This window comes from Clytia hemisphaerica, unplaced genomic scaffold (genome assembly GCF_902728285.1).
Source record: "Clytia hemisphaerica strain Z4C2 unplaced genomic scaffold, Clytia hemisphaerica genome assembly, whole genome shotgun sequence".
Taxonomy (NCBI): domain Eukaryota; kingdom Metazoa; phylum Cnidaria; class Hydrozoa; order Leptothecata; family Clytiidae; genus Clytia; species Clytia hemisphaerica.
In genome coordinates, this window is record NW_027103668.1 from 552,860 (window position 1) to 569,390 (window position 16,531).

The 16,531-nt window shown below is 35.5% G+C and overlaps 2 protein-coding genes across 2 annotated transcripts in view; one reads left to right on the forward strand and one right to left on the reverse strand.

The window, feature by feature from the left end:
* The window catches only part of LOC136803321 (sperm microtubule inner protein 8-like), a 99,997-nt gene extending 85,822 nt beyond the window's left edge, over positions 1 to 14,175 (reverse strand). Inside the window, exon 1 of the mRNA XM_067060046.1 lies at positions 14,143 to 14,175. The gene's annotated coding sequence lies outside the window, so the exon portion shown is untranslated. The remainder of the gene's footprint in view (positions 1 to 14,142) is intronic.
* Positions 14,176 to 15,327: 1,152 nt separating this feature from the next.
* On the forward strand, positions 15,328 to 16,531 carry LOC136803337 (uncharacterized). The gene is made up of 2 exons (XM_067060051.1): positions 15,328 to 15,381; positions 15,641 to 16,531. The coding sequence occupies exons 1-2, from the start codon at positions 15,328 to 15,330 to the stop codon at positions 16,529 to 16,531; spliced, it is 945 nt and encodes a 314-aa protein (XP_066916152.1).

Consider the following 16,531-nt stretch of genomic DNA (forward strand, 5'->3'; position numbering starts at 1 on the left):
TATTCTCAGAGAAAATTCATAAAATGGGGGGTCATTATTAACTGATTTTGGGGTGATTTTCCCAAAAAACCCAAGAAAAATGAAGGTTCGGCACTTTATCAGGAAAATTTCATAAATTGGAGGTCATTACAAAATGCTAATTGGGTGATTTTTTCCAAAAAAATTCAAAATGCCCACCTACAATTAAGCACAAGAGGGTAATTTTTTCAGAGGTCACCGATGTCTCTTTTTGTATAAAAGTACACCACATTTTCATATGATCACGTAAAAGTAATCTTAGTTTTGTTTTGCAAGTATAAAGTGGTATGAACTCTCTTCTTATGACATGACAAAACCAAAAATATTTCCTCGCATCACATTATCTTGAAGCATGCATGAAGGTTCACCTTTCCAGAAATTTCATTCTTCAAACAAATTCAATCAAATTGCTAAAATGTTGTTCCCTAACCTTTCTTCCAGTCTCTGTTATAAAACAAATTTTGTTTTGTTTTTCTATAATAGTTTTCAAGAATAAAGCTAGCTAGCTTTTTTTCCATGTGAAATTCATCAATGTCCAATGATGGGAGAAGAACCTCTCGAAACGTAGCCAATCGCAAATCTTGTGATCCATATGTTTCTAGGTAGATTTTTCCCTGTGATATTCTTGATGCCCGATGATGGGAGAAGAGCCAAATGTAAATTCGTGATTATATTCAAGACACAATAAACTTCCACCAAATATTCACAAATAAGTCCATTCCCATAAATAAATTCCAAACTTCATTTATCAAGCAAAATTGATTTAAGTTTTGTTTTTGTTGGTATGAATGCTTTTCCTCTAAAGATAAACCAAAACAAAAATGTTTCCTCAGAATGAAAGTCTTTTTCTTTTATCACTCTTCACCACATCCTGCCACATCAAACAAAAGCAGATGAAAATTCCATCACACAGAGTCTTTGTAAAAATCATTATACATTGATTGATATTGTTGTGTGATTCTCAAATTTACTGATTAAATTGAACCAAAACTGTCCTCAAAAAAATAAGTAATTGCCTGATTATTACCACTTTTCAGGACTTCAATTCCTTTCTTTAAAACACTGCATTGAACGCTTGCAAAGAAGTGAGGTCGTTTGCCGTACGAATGGCTACCCTTCAAATCATTTCAATATTTTGCCGGCGACGACATGCGACTGAAAGTTATTTTTGTAGGAAAATCTTTTGCGCTCAAAACGGTCGGTCTCGTATTTTCGAGAAATTTTTTTGAACCACCTCAAATTTGCCATTTCACTGGATGCATTTTCTGAACCAGGTTCAAAATCAAAGATTTTACTAGCACAGAACACAGCTAAATATTAATCCCGCAAAAAAAAAGTCATAACAAAGACTTTTTACAGCGCGGGAAAGCTAGCTACGCCGTACACACATAACCTAAAGATTTTTTAGCGCGGAAAAAGCTAAGTTTGTCGCGCGCACCACGGAAACGCACGCCACATGCATACAACCCCTGGTAAAATAATATCGAGATATGACCAAAAAGAAAAATCAGTTCCGATCAGAAAACTAGATTTCACTTGAAGAAAGGGTCTTTGTTTTTTTTATTTACTAAAAGGGTTGGGGTGGTTCAGCTGAACCATTTGAACCCCCTCAGATCCGCCGCTGCTACTTCTGACTGAACTTTGCTTCCTGATGATTTTGATGGCGCTGAGTCCAGTGAAGTAGACTAGAGGAATTCGGCAATCTTGAATTATTTTACTTTCGTTTTCAAAAAAATTATGAAAACAACAAAACAATCAATCTTATTCTAAAACCCCATCAAAATTTATAAAACTATGATAAAAACATGACAATACCTCCAAAATTTGAAAAAGATTGGTCCATCGTGTAAGGAAGCAAAACTAAGGTTATAGTGACTTGATATTATGATTGTAATATGTTGTAGGATAATATATATTATATGTTACATGGATAATTTGTTTGTATAATATATATTATGGCTAGGTCTACCATCTTGCCCTGACAGTAGAGATCATTGTTTGAACATGAGGCTAGTCTAGATCTCTACTGGCCCCCAGTTCCTTGCTGGGAGATTGGGCCGAGTGAGCTCTCCTCCTTGTGCCATGTGGTTTTGGGAGTCCATTCTCTCCAGCAAGGACAGTTGAAGCCTGACCATCGACAAGACAACAATGAATCTTCATATTCATTTAACTAGTATATTGGCATAATCCAGATCAGCTAAGATAAAGTTTGGGATTATTTGGACAGTTTGTCTTCATTGTCAAATATATTCAGTCTTTTTATAACATCATGTCTTCACCTATTGTTCAATCTCATCCAACCCACACTAGCGTTTTCCGCTTTCTCACAATTGGTCATATTTTTCTGTTTGTTTTTCTCCAAAAAGGGACTGGATCTAGTGGTATGTATTTGCTACCACCTCAAGCAAAGCCAAAAAATCATACCTGCCAAATTCTCCCAGGCCACTTATCGGCGCCATCCAGTCCATCAAAAAGCTATAATTGGCCCCCGGGCTGCCATGACACTGACATAGCAGTACTAATTATTCTGGCTTTGCTAGCCAGCACCTTGCTTTTCAGAATCTTAAAAGTTGATAATATGTTTGCTACTGACTAATTTTAAATTTGCTTCAAATTTGTACTTTTGAGCTACATTAATTTAATTTTAAAATTTTTGGTTCCTGTATATTACATAACAACTCACCAACGTCCCAACTCGAAAGTAGCAACTACTGAACTTGAACTAGCCGTATATGCATAAAAGTTGTGAAGCGATCTAGGACTCTCGACTCGCAAGTTGCAAGCAAAATTTTACATCATTTATAAGACGAGTGTTGCCAAAAGTAGTTTTCGCCAAGATAAAGTATTTTGTTCACTATTGGTAAAATTAATTCTCGCCAAAATTAAAAAAAAAGCAATTATTTTGGTAAAACGGCCCCTGCAATGCATCAAAATTGACCAAAATGAGGGAAATCAACAAACAGATTTATTAGCCTGTTGCTCTTAAAAATTAATACATTTTCGGATGCCTTACTTACGTGAGGAAATATAGACATAAAGTTCGACAAAAACGTCACATTGATTGAGAGTACAGTAGAATACTTTGACTCGATTTATTTTAGGTGGTCAATCTTATCTTCTCTCTATCTGTAAACCTACCTTGTTTTCCTCTTTAGATGAATGAAATGGTGACAGCCAATGTAGATTCATGTGCCTTTTTTCCCGTAAAACTAATAAAACAAGGTAAATATTTTGATTTTCTTTGTCAAAGAAAGAAGCATTCTGCTTTTTAGATTTCTCTAAGTAGTTCTCCTTAGGACATCACCTAATGCGCAACAATCAGTTTCGTTAAGTGCAATATGGCAACGATATTTGACAGTATAATCATTATAGCTTCAGTAACAACCCGGCCCAAATGAATTTTAGATGGGCTTTATACTGATTTTCACAATAGAGCCATAAAACATGCTGGTAAGCTCTTGTCAAACTCAAATGATTATTCTTCCTTGAGATGCGAGGATTTACTGTTCATTCTCTGATAAGGGCCAAGTGAGAGTTCTGACGAATTTGTGGACCTACCTGGAGGTCCTATAAATTAACAAATGTCTGTTCATCTGTTAGTCTGTTACCAGCTTTTCTCGAGATTGGCTCATTAGTTTTTTTGATTTTTGGCACAAAGATGCAAAATGGCAATGCCGAAAACAGCCCAAAATGTGACGGAGTCCGATTTTCGAAAAAAAAATTTTGGGCAACTTTGGGCCAAAAATCGCCTAAAAATAGGTTTTTTTGGTCTTTGTGCAAAGTTGCTTTATTAGTTTTTTCTGAATTTTGGCAGAAAGATCATGTTCGTTCGTTCGTGCGTTTTTTTCGTGCGAGATTGGCTCATTCAAAATTTCTGATTTTTGGCAAAATATTGCATGACTTTAAAACCTCGAATCTGACAGAGCCCGATTTTCTCAAAGATTTTGGGTAAATTTGGGCCAAAAAACGGTATAAAAAACGGGTTCATTAATTTTTCTTCATTTTTGCGTGAAAGTAGGTAAAAGATGGCTGAAAACGGCTCAAAAAGCGCATCTTTAGCTATAAGAATCACTATCTGTAAGCACAGGTCAATGTTCTTAACCTAATTACTCAAATTTTAGACGGGATAGATATATTTTTGGACTTTGCGAAAAATTATATCATTAATCTATTCAAAAATATTTCTACGTATAAATTAAAGCCAGTTTGAGTCTATTCACCACTCTGGTTGCTTATATTGCAAAAACAACGCGCTACTCCATTAAAAACACAAACAGTTCATTCCAATTCTTATTCAACATTTTTGAAGTCAAAACATTGCAAACTTTCGGTCTAATTTCAAAAAACGCTCATTCTGTTTTATACGAGACAGCTAGTAATTGGAAATCTATATCTATTTCGTACCCTAGAAGTTTTTAAATCGAAGCAGGAGAAAGTTGCTGAAGATGAGGATAACAATGACGAAGATAATGGATCTGTAGACTGTGGAGATGAGGAAGATGATGACAACTCAAATGGCGGCGCATCTCTTTCTGTAAACATCATTTTAGTACCGGGCGCATTCTGATTTTGTACTGTTGTTTTTGCCTTTTTTGGATCATTGGTAAAAACTTTAATTAGCATTTCTTAATTTTGTTTCCCTTAGTTTTATTTTTCTATTGTGTCTCAAGTGACCTGGAAGAATTTTATCTCTAAATTGGATGTCCCCATTTTGTATGTATTTTGATGACCTTGTGTAAATGATTGTACGGAAGTGTATTTATCAAAAAGGATTTTTACAATTCATTGTTTCTCCACTCTTACTTTTCTTTTATCTTCATTTGGATTAGGTTTTTCTTTAACATACCACTATTTAAATTCCCTTAAACTTTTTGCTAAATTACCTTCTGTTTCGGAATGATTAAAAAATTACAATGAAGGCTTTGACTTGCTTCAGGGTAATTAAGGGTGTAATTGACGCCTTGAAGATCTACAACCATTATTATTTTTGACTCAAGGTTAGCTGTAGTGAGTCTCAGCTTTTCTCAGCAAAATGTTATCATCAATTGCAGGATTGGTGTTTCCATCATTGTTAGTGTATTTTGTAAATTCTCTTTCCAGGAATCTTTCAACGGTGACAAAGTGCTCACAATTTCCATCATTGAACTTTCCGAAATAAAGTGAAATATATGTGTAGGACTTTCCAAAAACCCTTTGGTACAGCTTGGGTAAATTTTGAATAAAGATGTTTCGTTAATGAATGCATCGGAACAGTCTTTCTTGCGTGTTCTTCCTCAGTGAATGTTAGAACATTTATTTTGTCTTTTTGAAAAACTTTAACAACATAATCACCATATAATTTCTGGTAGGAAAAGCTTTATACACATCTCTGAATCCATCGCTACCAAACGGTTCATCTTCCATAGTCATATTGACTTCAAACGGAGGAAGCCATTTAAACGTAGCGATACTAAATTCATCCCACTATCTTCGACTGTATAAGATGCTGCATGATAGATAGACAATTTTGGTTGGAATATGGTTTAGACCAAGTTGGCGATATAAAGTGTCACAATTACGTTTGGTCGGTAACTTAGACGTTGACTTTCAGTTTTGATTTATGTTTCTTAAATATAGGCATTATAATCTTGAATCCACTATTGATTATATATACACGTGGCGCAGTCGGATAGAGGTGCCGTTTCAAATCCAATGGTTCCCAGTTCGAACAGGGCCTGAATCGACAAGCTCCAGTTTATTTCGTTATATATTTTTAACAAAGCTTGCACCAAAAGTTATGCCAGAGATTAGAAAACATATGTCTTTAGTTTTACAAAAGTGGAATTTCTCTAAACAAACGAAAATACGAAGTCATTATTTACAAAATAAAAGTGTGTTTATAATAAAAACATTGGAAATGCTGTGTTTACCTTCCAATATTTCGTTGTAAGAAATTTATTTGTGCTTATAAAAGAATTGCTTATAAAGCAAAAAAATTAATTCATTTCATCCAACTTTTACCTATGCTGCTCCTATAGTATCTTGCAAAAATTTGGATCCTATGACTGGATTTTGAGCAAAGTTAAAAAAACAAACTATTTTTGGGCAAATTTTGGTAAAATATGCCGAATAAGATATTTTTTCAAAAATCGGGCTCCGTTATTGTTTGTTCATCGTCATCTAACAGTGTACAATAAATCTGGATGATCCCATGACTAGATTTTGAGAAAAACGCTGAACAGGTGGACGGACAGACAGATACGGGTCAATCTATAGGACCTCCAGGTAGGTCCAAAAACTTTTCATTCGACCATAGCATTGATCTTACTTGTTTCTGAATTCACCTTATTCAATCTCACTAAATTAAATTTGATGGAAGTAGCTTGTAATACTAGTAGGGTTGATTTTGTTGCTACCTTGGCACATGGTTTTATTTACTCTATCTGAAATTATAAAATATTCCTGTAAATTAATGTTCACAAATCGGTCTCTTTTCCTACCTTAAGCATACTATCATTTTTTGAGCAGAAACATTGACAAGTTTTAACCTTTTTTGCTTTTTCGCAAGTTAATGTCAAAATTCTTTCTGCTCACCAACCATTCGATGAATAAAAATCTGAAAAACTAAAAAAGGCTTCGTCTGTATACTTAGTGATTTGTATAAGTCTAATATAAGAACTCCAGCCTCAGCTCAGATTTACTTAAAAGAACAATCGTGTACATTAGCAATGCAGCCAGAATTAATTCTGGAGAAAATTCTGCTCTTAAAAAGACAAGTTGCTTTTTAATCCAGGCTATATGGGGCACTTACCCCCACCTTGCCGGTGAACAAGGTCTTCAACTGTTTTTGGGATCCCCTCATCTATATTTTAAGAATCACGATGGTTTTCAGGCTAACTCTCTATCACGAACATCACAGTCATAACAAAAGCTTGGAAAAATCGTACTTGGAATTAAAGAAAAAGATCAAGCCGATTAAGTGTAATTGGAACAATCCAGGCTTTCAGTAGCACCCTCCCTGTCATAATCTCCATCTCTCCGAGCACAAAACTTCTTCTCTTCGGCATATGAGCATTGCTCTTGTTTTAAATATCGAAGTTTTCAGTTTACATCGCATGCGCTTCGAAGCCTAAACCAACCAGATGTATTGATTAACTTCTTTTGTTGAAAAGTTCAATCATGCTAAAAGTTATTAATTAACAAAATCTCTAGGGGGGGATGTGGTCACGTATAACAATATCGATCCAATCGCAACCCTTATAGACCAAGATGAAGGCATAAAGCCTGGATTTGTCTATTATGTAGACTATTCAGAGTATAGCTATCGGGAAGTTTTCGAAAGAAATGGATGGATGGTAACTCCTAATTCCTAATTCCTAATTCCTTTTTTCAAATAAAAATCTCAATCATTTCCTAAAATTGAGTTGAACAATTCAGTGGAAGAAAAAGTGGTGATCGGCATGGCGGAATTTTCAACTAAAAGAGTTCGCTGTTTGGTGTCTGAGGTGAAGGAATGTGACCTGGAAGATGTAGTTAAACACAACTTTTATCGAAAAGCGAACAAACTGCTCCAAAAACCTTTCCTGTCTTTCTATGCCACGATAAACGGGTATCACAAGTTTGGAGTCAAGCCTGTGGAGGAAAGAATGACCTGTGTAAGGGAACCAGATAATGTGTATGACCAAAATGTAATAAAGATTGTTGTGGCAAAAAACAACATACCTGTTGGAAGAATGTCAAAGTCCTATGTAGAGATCGTTGCAAACTCATGGATGAGGGACATATTATTAGAACAAGTGTTTACTGGAAGGTCGGTCAATGGCAACATGGCCCTTCTGTGGAATTGGGAGACGGACCAAAATTGGTTTGTTTTTTCGCTTTAGATTTTTCAAACTTTGATAAAAGAAAGGAGATGTCAAATCAGTTCTTGAGGGTACAATCGATGTCATGAGATAACTTATTTTGTTTTTAGGGCTCTGTACAAAGATGTTCTTAAGTTGTTTTATCTATGTTATACCTTAGTATTTAATGAGTTTTTCATGCGTTGAGTTATTTGGGATGGCAAAGCTTTTCAATAATTAACCCGTCGTGCATCTTCGGGGGGGGGGACTATAGGCCTAAAGCCCCTCTCCCCTAGCCAAAGATTTTTAATAATTTTTGATAGATTTAATATTTTTTCGTGAAATCATGGATTGACACCTTCTGTCAAAATTTCGTCATGAGTGATGACGTCATTGCCACCTGACGACATCATCAACTTTTGACACCTCCAAAAATAGGACCCCCTTCACTTCCATATTTTTGCTTAAATTTTGCACGGGAACTCCATTTGACATATATATAAGAGGCACAGGGTCAATTTTGCCCACCTGCCATAGGCGTGTATTTTACAGACCAGCCCAAATTTGCCTTTTTTGCCTAAAGTAGTCCTTTTTTTTTTTTTTTCTTGTTCTCTTTTGCCACCAATAATCTGGTATATATCAGTATATATAATAAGTCTCTAAAGGTAAATATTTACATTTAAAAAAAAAAAGAAGAGAAAAATCCTAAATGTATCTAAAAAAAATAAGTTTTCGTTTTTCAAGTGCGTGCGAACAGAATACAGTATATGACCCCAAAAACGGAGACGGCCCCCAAAACGGAGGTTGTCATTAAAATGAGGATTCTGACTTGTAGATTTATCAGAATTAAACGATTTTTGTTTATTTAGAAAGAATGATGGTTATACTAAAAAGTGAGCATGTTTTTTATGGTTTGAGACAGATTCAAAATAACATATTTGCGTATGAAGGAGATATTTTAACACCAAAATTAGATAAAAATTGCATATAACTCACTCTAGCTCCTTGGATATTGAAAATAAGTTATGAAAATGGGGTATAGGAAACTTTCTACATCTAATGCCGTTCAGAAAATTTTTTAATTTTTTTTTTTTTAATTTACAGTAATATATTTCTCAGGTCTATCGACCTCTATGAAATAATCATGCTTAACATTTTACAATTTTACAGTTGTAGGCGCACGGTGGGCCTCTTAACCAGTCGTCTTTACAATATTTCATTTTCAGTAACGGGTTTGTTACAGATCTTCTTAAAGTAGAGTTTTGTCCGAGGACTTCCTCTAACCTTATATATCCAGCTGCCATCCTTTTGTAATGCTGTTTTCTCCTTTGCCTTCCTATGCCACTCTTTGATGGTTTCGCGTTCTTTCTTCGAAAAATCGTCGGATACTCTAAATTCGTCTTTCTCTAATTTGTGGACTGATGCCAGAATATGACGTTTTCTCTTCTTCGTTCTTTAGCACGACTTTCAAGGGTCGCCATCTTTTTGTTTTGAACATTTCGTCCTTCCGAGCTCCTATTCTTTCTGCGCTGACGATGTTTACCTTTAATCCCTTTGGTTTTGTACAACTTCTTCAACATAATCCTTATCACCTACACGTTGTTCTTCTAGGTCTTCATGTTTGTTCTCTCCGAGGTTGTGAACAATGATATTGTTACTTTGTTAAGTTTAACCATCGTTCTTCTTCTTTCTCTTCTTTGATGAAATTCTTGATCGTTACCTCTTGTTTCTTTAGCTCATCTTTAGTAATGCTAGCGTATGTCTGTTGTTGCTTTGATTCTATATCGTGGTCTTTTTTCTTTAGCTCATCTTTAGCGATGCTAGCGTATGTCTGCTGTTGTTTGGATCCTTTAACGACATCATCTTTGTTTACAAGATCGTCGATCTTCTTCTCCAGTCTATCCAGTCTAGCGAAAACACATTGCTCATCTTGATCTTTCTCTTTACCTCCAGTATTTGTTGCCTTGTTATTGGTCGTTCTTTGTTTACTTGTTTTGAACTTCTCTAATAATATTGGCGTGACTGTGATGCATTTCGCACATTCGAATCTCCTTGCTTTGTACTGAAGGCAAATCTGTACTTGGTAGGCTGGAAGCTCCGAACAGGCATAATGAACAAATCTTTGACACTTCCTACACTGCAAGACATCGTTATCCCGTATTATTTCATTTATAAAGCATTCATTTGGGGTGCAGGATCCATATTTTGATGAAATTTCCGTGTTAAGATTTTCAGAAGTTTTCGCCATTTTGTTGCATTGTCAAGAGCACAACCGCACAGATTTTATTTGACGTCAAATGATTATTATTGCAGATACATCTGTGACTTTAGAGGATGGGTAAAAGATGTAGCATTTTAAAGGTCAACCAGTATTTTGGGACCCTAGAATCAGCATTGATAAAACCGAAAATGCTAAATATGAGAAACACCAAAAAATCTTGGAATTCCATTCCTATCAGGTTGAGTTAATAGCTTATAGCAAAAAATTTACATTATATATAAAAATTTTCGCTGAATCAGCAAAAATGACAAATTCTGTCATTTTTCTGCAAAATATAGGAGAAAAATACCTTTAAAGCTTAATATTTTCAGCTTCAGTTAAGCTTTTCTTCTCAAATTTTCACAGCTTTTTCCTTACATGAATGGAACTATTTTCAAAAGACATTGATTTTCAGAAACTTGATTAAGACGTTGTTAAATCTAAATTGTCATTTTGAAAATTTCTAAATTTTCAGTTTGGACTTTGCAATATCGAAAATCTTGAAATATTTCATAAAAATCAAATTTTACATCTATCGGGTCGTAAATTTAAGAGTAAACACAAATATGTTCATAGTTTTTCCTCCTATTACCACTGGGCTTAATAATTCTATTTTAACTACACCTCCGTTTTGGGGGCCCCAAACCTGCATTTTGACAACCAGGGGTATACTGTAAAAATTTTATCAAACAAATTTATACCCAAAACCCTCTAAATCACATTTCAAAACTATGGTCAAAATTTTCTATTAATATCTTAAAGATATCTCGAGAAATCGCTAAAATTGCAAACCTCCGTTTTGGGGGCCATTAGAAAAAAGCTACCTATCTTTAAGCGATCGAAAAATATTGTTGAAATTGAAAATTTTGAAAAAGAACTGTCGGGAAATAAAGTAGAGATGTTAAAGTTTTGCATGCAGGAAAAATTTTTGTAAAACCTCTTTTCCTCTAGCTTTGATAGAAATTGTAAATTTGATCGCCGTTTTGGGGGCCACATACTGTAGTGATCAGTAGACCACTAAGGGAGAAAGCGGGCTCTGGGGAGAAACAACACTCCGTTACGGGGCCTATCCGCAGGTGAGGGTTATTTTTCCCGAGATTACGTTCCGTCCGGACTGTAGGAATCTCCCTCTTGATAAACAAAAACAAAGTAGAACCTAACCGATTGAGATACTAATATTCAGCAGGAGATTCCCCGAAAATGTAAACATAGGACAAAACAGGACGAATTGAGGTCCTGAAGAGAATTCTGTCCTGGAGCTATGGAAAATGCAAATGGATCAGTTGGGAGTGAAAGCTCACAAGGAGTATCTAGTGACCTTAAGTGATATAAAACCTAACATTGTATTATTATACTATATCTCAATTTTATATCTCAAGATTGGACAATGCTATTGACTTGAAACTTTGACCAGTGGTAGGTATTGATAACAGAAGCTTGCTCTCAAAATTTTAGCAAGATCGAACCATTAGTTATGCAGAAGGTGAGCATTTTAGGTGAAATATTCACCGGTCTGTATAAAATATTCGGGCTTCTCAGAGATTAAGGATTACAAAAGTGCTTTTTTGAGCGCATTTCCTTCTTTATTTGTTATGTTTTAAAAGCTTTTATTAGTTGATAGTTTCATTAGTTATGAATTTAAACAAAGAATGGAAATAAGAGAATGAACTAATAAACATTCACCGACGTCACAATCTGTAGAAATATGAATAACATACTTTGAATCTTTAAACAAAATTTTTGAAAGTTTATATGGAGGTCCGTTCTGGCCATAATTACATATAATTATTTCTATCTACATGTAATTAAGTTCATCTATATAATATGTTATTCATGATATTGCATCATATTCATCTGAGACATCCATCTGAGACATTATTTGTTTATTTATTTATAGAAGTGTATTTCTCAGCTCTATTGACCTCTATGAAACAATCTTACATCTTTACAATTTATAGATCTTGTCATTCCATTCGTTAGGCACCTGGGCCTCTCACCTACTCTTCTTACAATCATGTTGTTTCCGTCGTAAATTTCTTTAAATAGAGTTTAGTCCTAGGACGACCTCTCACTTTCCATATATGACTATTGTCTTTTTCTTTCGCTTTATGATGCCATTGTTTTATTATCTCGCGTTCTTTCCTTGAAAAATCATCTGATACTCTAAAATCATCGTCTTTATCTAGTTTGTGGGCTGATGCAAGTATTCTAATCCTTTTTTCTTCACTCTCGAGAGTAACTTTTAATCTCCATCGTTTATTTGTATACATTTCATCTTTACGAGCACCTATACGTTCTACCTTGATTATCGTCATATCGAAACCCATTTGTTGTTTCAGTGTTCTTTCTATAAAATCTTTGTCACCAACTCGTTGCTCTTCTTCGTTTTCGTGCTTGTTTTCACCTAAATCATTCACCCTGATGTTGCACTTGGTTGATTTGAGCCAACGCTCCTCTTCGTTCACTGATTTGATGAAACTTTTTATGTTCACCTCTTGTTTTAGTAGATCTTCTTTGGTGACTTCTACATATGATTGTTTTTTTGTTTCTGTGTTGTTGAGCTGTGTTTCAGATCGTTAATTGTTCCGTTCTTTGTTGGCGTCTTTTTTATTCATTAGCTTCTCGACTTTCCTTTCTAGAGAGGTTATTCTCTCGTTGAAACCTAATTTCAATCCATGATTTTCATCTTTATCTGCTTCCTTCGTTGTAATGTTACTGCGAGCATTTTGTCTGCTTGTTTTAATCCTCTAAAGTACGAGTGGCGTTATTGTAACACAATTTTCACATTCGAAGCGCCGGCTTTTATATTGCAGACAAAGCTGAATCTGATAGGCCGGGAGCTCAGAGCAAGCATAATGGACAAGTCTATCACATCTACTACATTGTAAGGTGTCGTTATCTGCTATGATGCTGTTTGTTAAACAGTTATTGGGTGTGCAATATCCATAATTTTGTTGAATTTCCTTGTTAGAATTTCGTTGATTTCTGCCATATTGTTGCATTTTCAGGATCCTGGCAGCACAGAAAAAATTTCCATCTTGCTGATTGCTTGCAAGTGACGTATTATTTGATTTTACAACCAATCAGTTTACACTTACAGCTTACACTGTTACAGTGTTGTATATTATGAATAGGTATAGCGAGCGCGAACTCACGGAAAATTAAAAAGAAACAAAATGGCGGCAGACAACAACAGAGGAGATGTTAGAGAAATCGCGCAAGAAGCCATTGACAATGTCAATAGACTTTGGTAATGATTCTGGTACTAATCGATCTTTGAATTCTGTTGAGGAGTAACAAAACAGGTTTCCCACTGCAAGACCAAGAGCATCAACATCGAGAAAAAATGGAAGTATTAAACACCAACAGCAACAACAATAGAGGTAGATTTAAGCCACATTTTACAAGGAAGCCAACAGAATAATCGAAAAGGAAAGGGCAAAAAGCGTGATTAAGGTGCTGGTAGGCCAGTATCTCATGAACCAGTCACACAAGATGTAATAATTCTTGATCAGACAGCTACAAAAGTACCAACCAAAAGTGGTCTAAATATAAATCAAACTGCTTAAAAAAGGCCATAAATAGGTCAAAGCTAGCGAAAATAACGTCTCAAAAATTTAACAGACGATTGGAAGCATAAGCTCATGAACGTGAGAAACAGATTTCTTTCACGCGTGAATACGTTAACCCCCCCCTGAATGGTTTTTAAATGGAATAGCTCATTGAACTCGAGTGATAGATAATATAGCCAGATAGCTACCGTATTACTTCGAATGAACTTCCCCTTCTTTTTATAGCCAAGGTTCTAAGCTAATAGTATAATTTGATTATGTATACTATTTATTAGCTTAGTCGCAAACAAACTCGGTAAAATCATTTGCCGAGACTTTTCGTAATCCCAAAGCCAACAAAAATGTTTCATTATCGAAGGCCAAAGCAATAATATTTACGCTATTCCCATCTTGTCCGTCATTATCTGTTAGTGATAAGGGAGGATAAATCTTTTTTCAATCACCGATTCCAACTTTCATATTATTCCTATCTCTTATTCACTAATTCTTAATGGAGTGAATTTTTAGTGTAGCATCCTTTCTCTGGATCTGCGCGTGGCGTAAAAAAAACTTATCGTGTATAAAACTGAGTCTCTACAGTATATGGCTACCAAAACGGAGACGGCCCCCAAAACGGAGCTTGTCATTAAAATGAGGATTCTGACTTGCAGATTTATCAGAATTAAACGATTTTTGTTTATTTTGAAAGAATGATGGTTAAACTTAAAAATGAGCATGTTTTTGATGGTTTGAGACAGATTCAAAATAACATATTTGCGTCTGAAGGAAATATCTTAACACCAGAATTAGATAAAAATTGCATATAACTCACTCTAGCTCCTTGGATATTGAAAATAAGTAAAGGTCAACCAGTATTTTGGGACCCTAGAATCAGCATTGATAGAACCGAAAATTCTAAATATGAGAAACAGCAAAAAATCTTGAATTTCATTCCTATCAGCTTGAGTTAATAGCTTATAACAAAAAATTAACATTTTATATATAAAATCTTTCGCTGAATTAGCAAAAACGGCAAACTCTGTCTTTTTTTAGTAAAATATATGGGGAAAATACATTTAAAGCTTAATATTTTCAGTTTCAGTTAAGCTTTTTTTCTAAAGTTTTCACAGCTTATTCCATAAATGAATGAAACTATTTTCAAAAGAGATTGGTTTTCAGTAACTTAATTAAGACGTTGTTAAATCAAAATTGTCATTTTGGAAATTTCTAAATTTTCAGTTTGGACTTTGCAATATCGAAAATCTTGAAATATTTCATAAAAATCATAAATTTTACATTTATCGGGTCGTAAATTTAAGGGTAAACACAAATATGTTCATAGTTTTTCCCCCTATTACCACTGGGCTTAATAATTTGATTTTAACTAAACCTCCGTTTTGGGGGCCCCAAACCTCCGTTTTGACAACCAGGGGTATACTGTAAAAAATTTATCAAACTAATTTATGCCCAAAACCCTCTAAATCACATTTCAAAACTATGGAACAAAAAATACAGGAGCGTCTTTCTGAAAGAATTATTGTCTGTCCAGGTTTGACTTTGAAGTAAAAGTATTCTAATTGATACCCTTCCCCTTTAATGATGCAAGAACAATTTAGCAATTCTTTTCTTGTCTTCCTCTATTTTCATTTTTAGAAATAACAACAATAACAAACAAAGTATGGATAACATTAACCTTCCTTCTCCACCATCGCCAGCCTCTACAATCGCTTACGTAAGAATTTGATTATAAACTTCATTCTCTCCTGTGGTTAAAGTTGAAGGGGATCATTTTCCAATTTTGGGAAAAATTTTGAAAATTTATTACCTTCAGTTCAGAGAATTTTGTATGACTCCCTACAATTTAGCAAAGAAGCTTAGGTGATATCATCTGGTTTGACTAGTTGTTTTCCAGTTCATTTAAAGTTAGCGATTTGCTCTATACTTCTCTACACAACAGCCAATCTAATCTGGAGAGTTTTTTCATTTATCAGGGATTAGATGATGTAGAACAGGTTACTGCAGAACATGTTTTTATATTAGTCGAAGATACAGAACAGCCAGATTCACAACAGCAAGATTCGGATGCTACTGCTTCAGAGGTTGATGAAGTAAATCAGGATGTGCTGTCAGAAGAAGTAGAACAAGAACAGTTTGAGGTTATGAATTTAAATATAGAGCAGCAAGTTGATATAGAAAATGTTATCAATCAAGATGGTGGCGATGGTGGTGCAATCAATCAAGATGGTGGTGATTGTGGTGCCATCAATCAAGATGGTGGTGATGGTGGTGCCATCAATCAAGATGGTGGTGACGGTGGTGCCATCAATCAAGATGGTGGTGATGGTGGTGATGGTGGTGCCATCAATCAAGATGGTGGTGATGGTGGTGCCATCAATCAAGATGGTGGCGGTGGTGGCGTCAATCATCCAGGCCGCGGTGCCAATCGTGGTGTTAACCATCCAAGCCGCGGTGCCAATCGTGGTGCCAATCGTGGTGTTAATCATCCAGGCTGCGGTGCCAATCGTGGTGTCAATCATCCAGACCGCGGTGCCAATCATCCCGGCCGCGGTGCCAATCGTGGTGTTAATCATCCAGGCCGTGGTGCCAATCTTGGCGCCAATCATTCAGGCTGTGGTGCCAATCTTGGCGCCAATCATTCAGGCCGTGGTGCCAATCATCCAGGCTGCGGTGCCAATCGTGGCGCCAATTATCCAGGCCGCGGTGCTAATCGTGGCGCCAATCATCCAAGCCGCGGTGCCAATCATCCTGGCCGTGGCAGATTTCAACCATACCCGCATCCATCCCAGCAACAACCACCCATTCAACCGAACCCTATCAATGTGGTTTATTTGTTGTTGACTACGATTAACAATCTTTTTTAA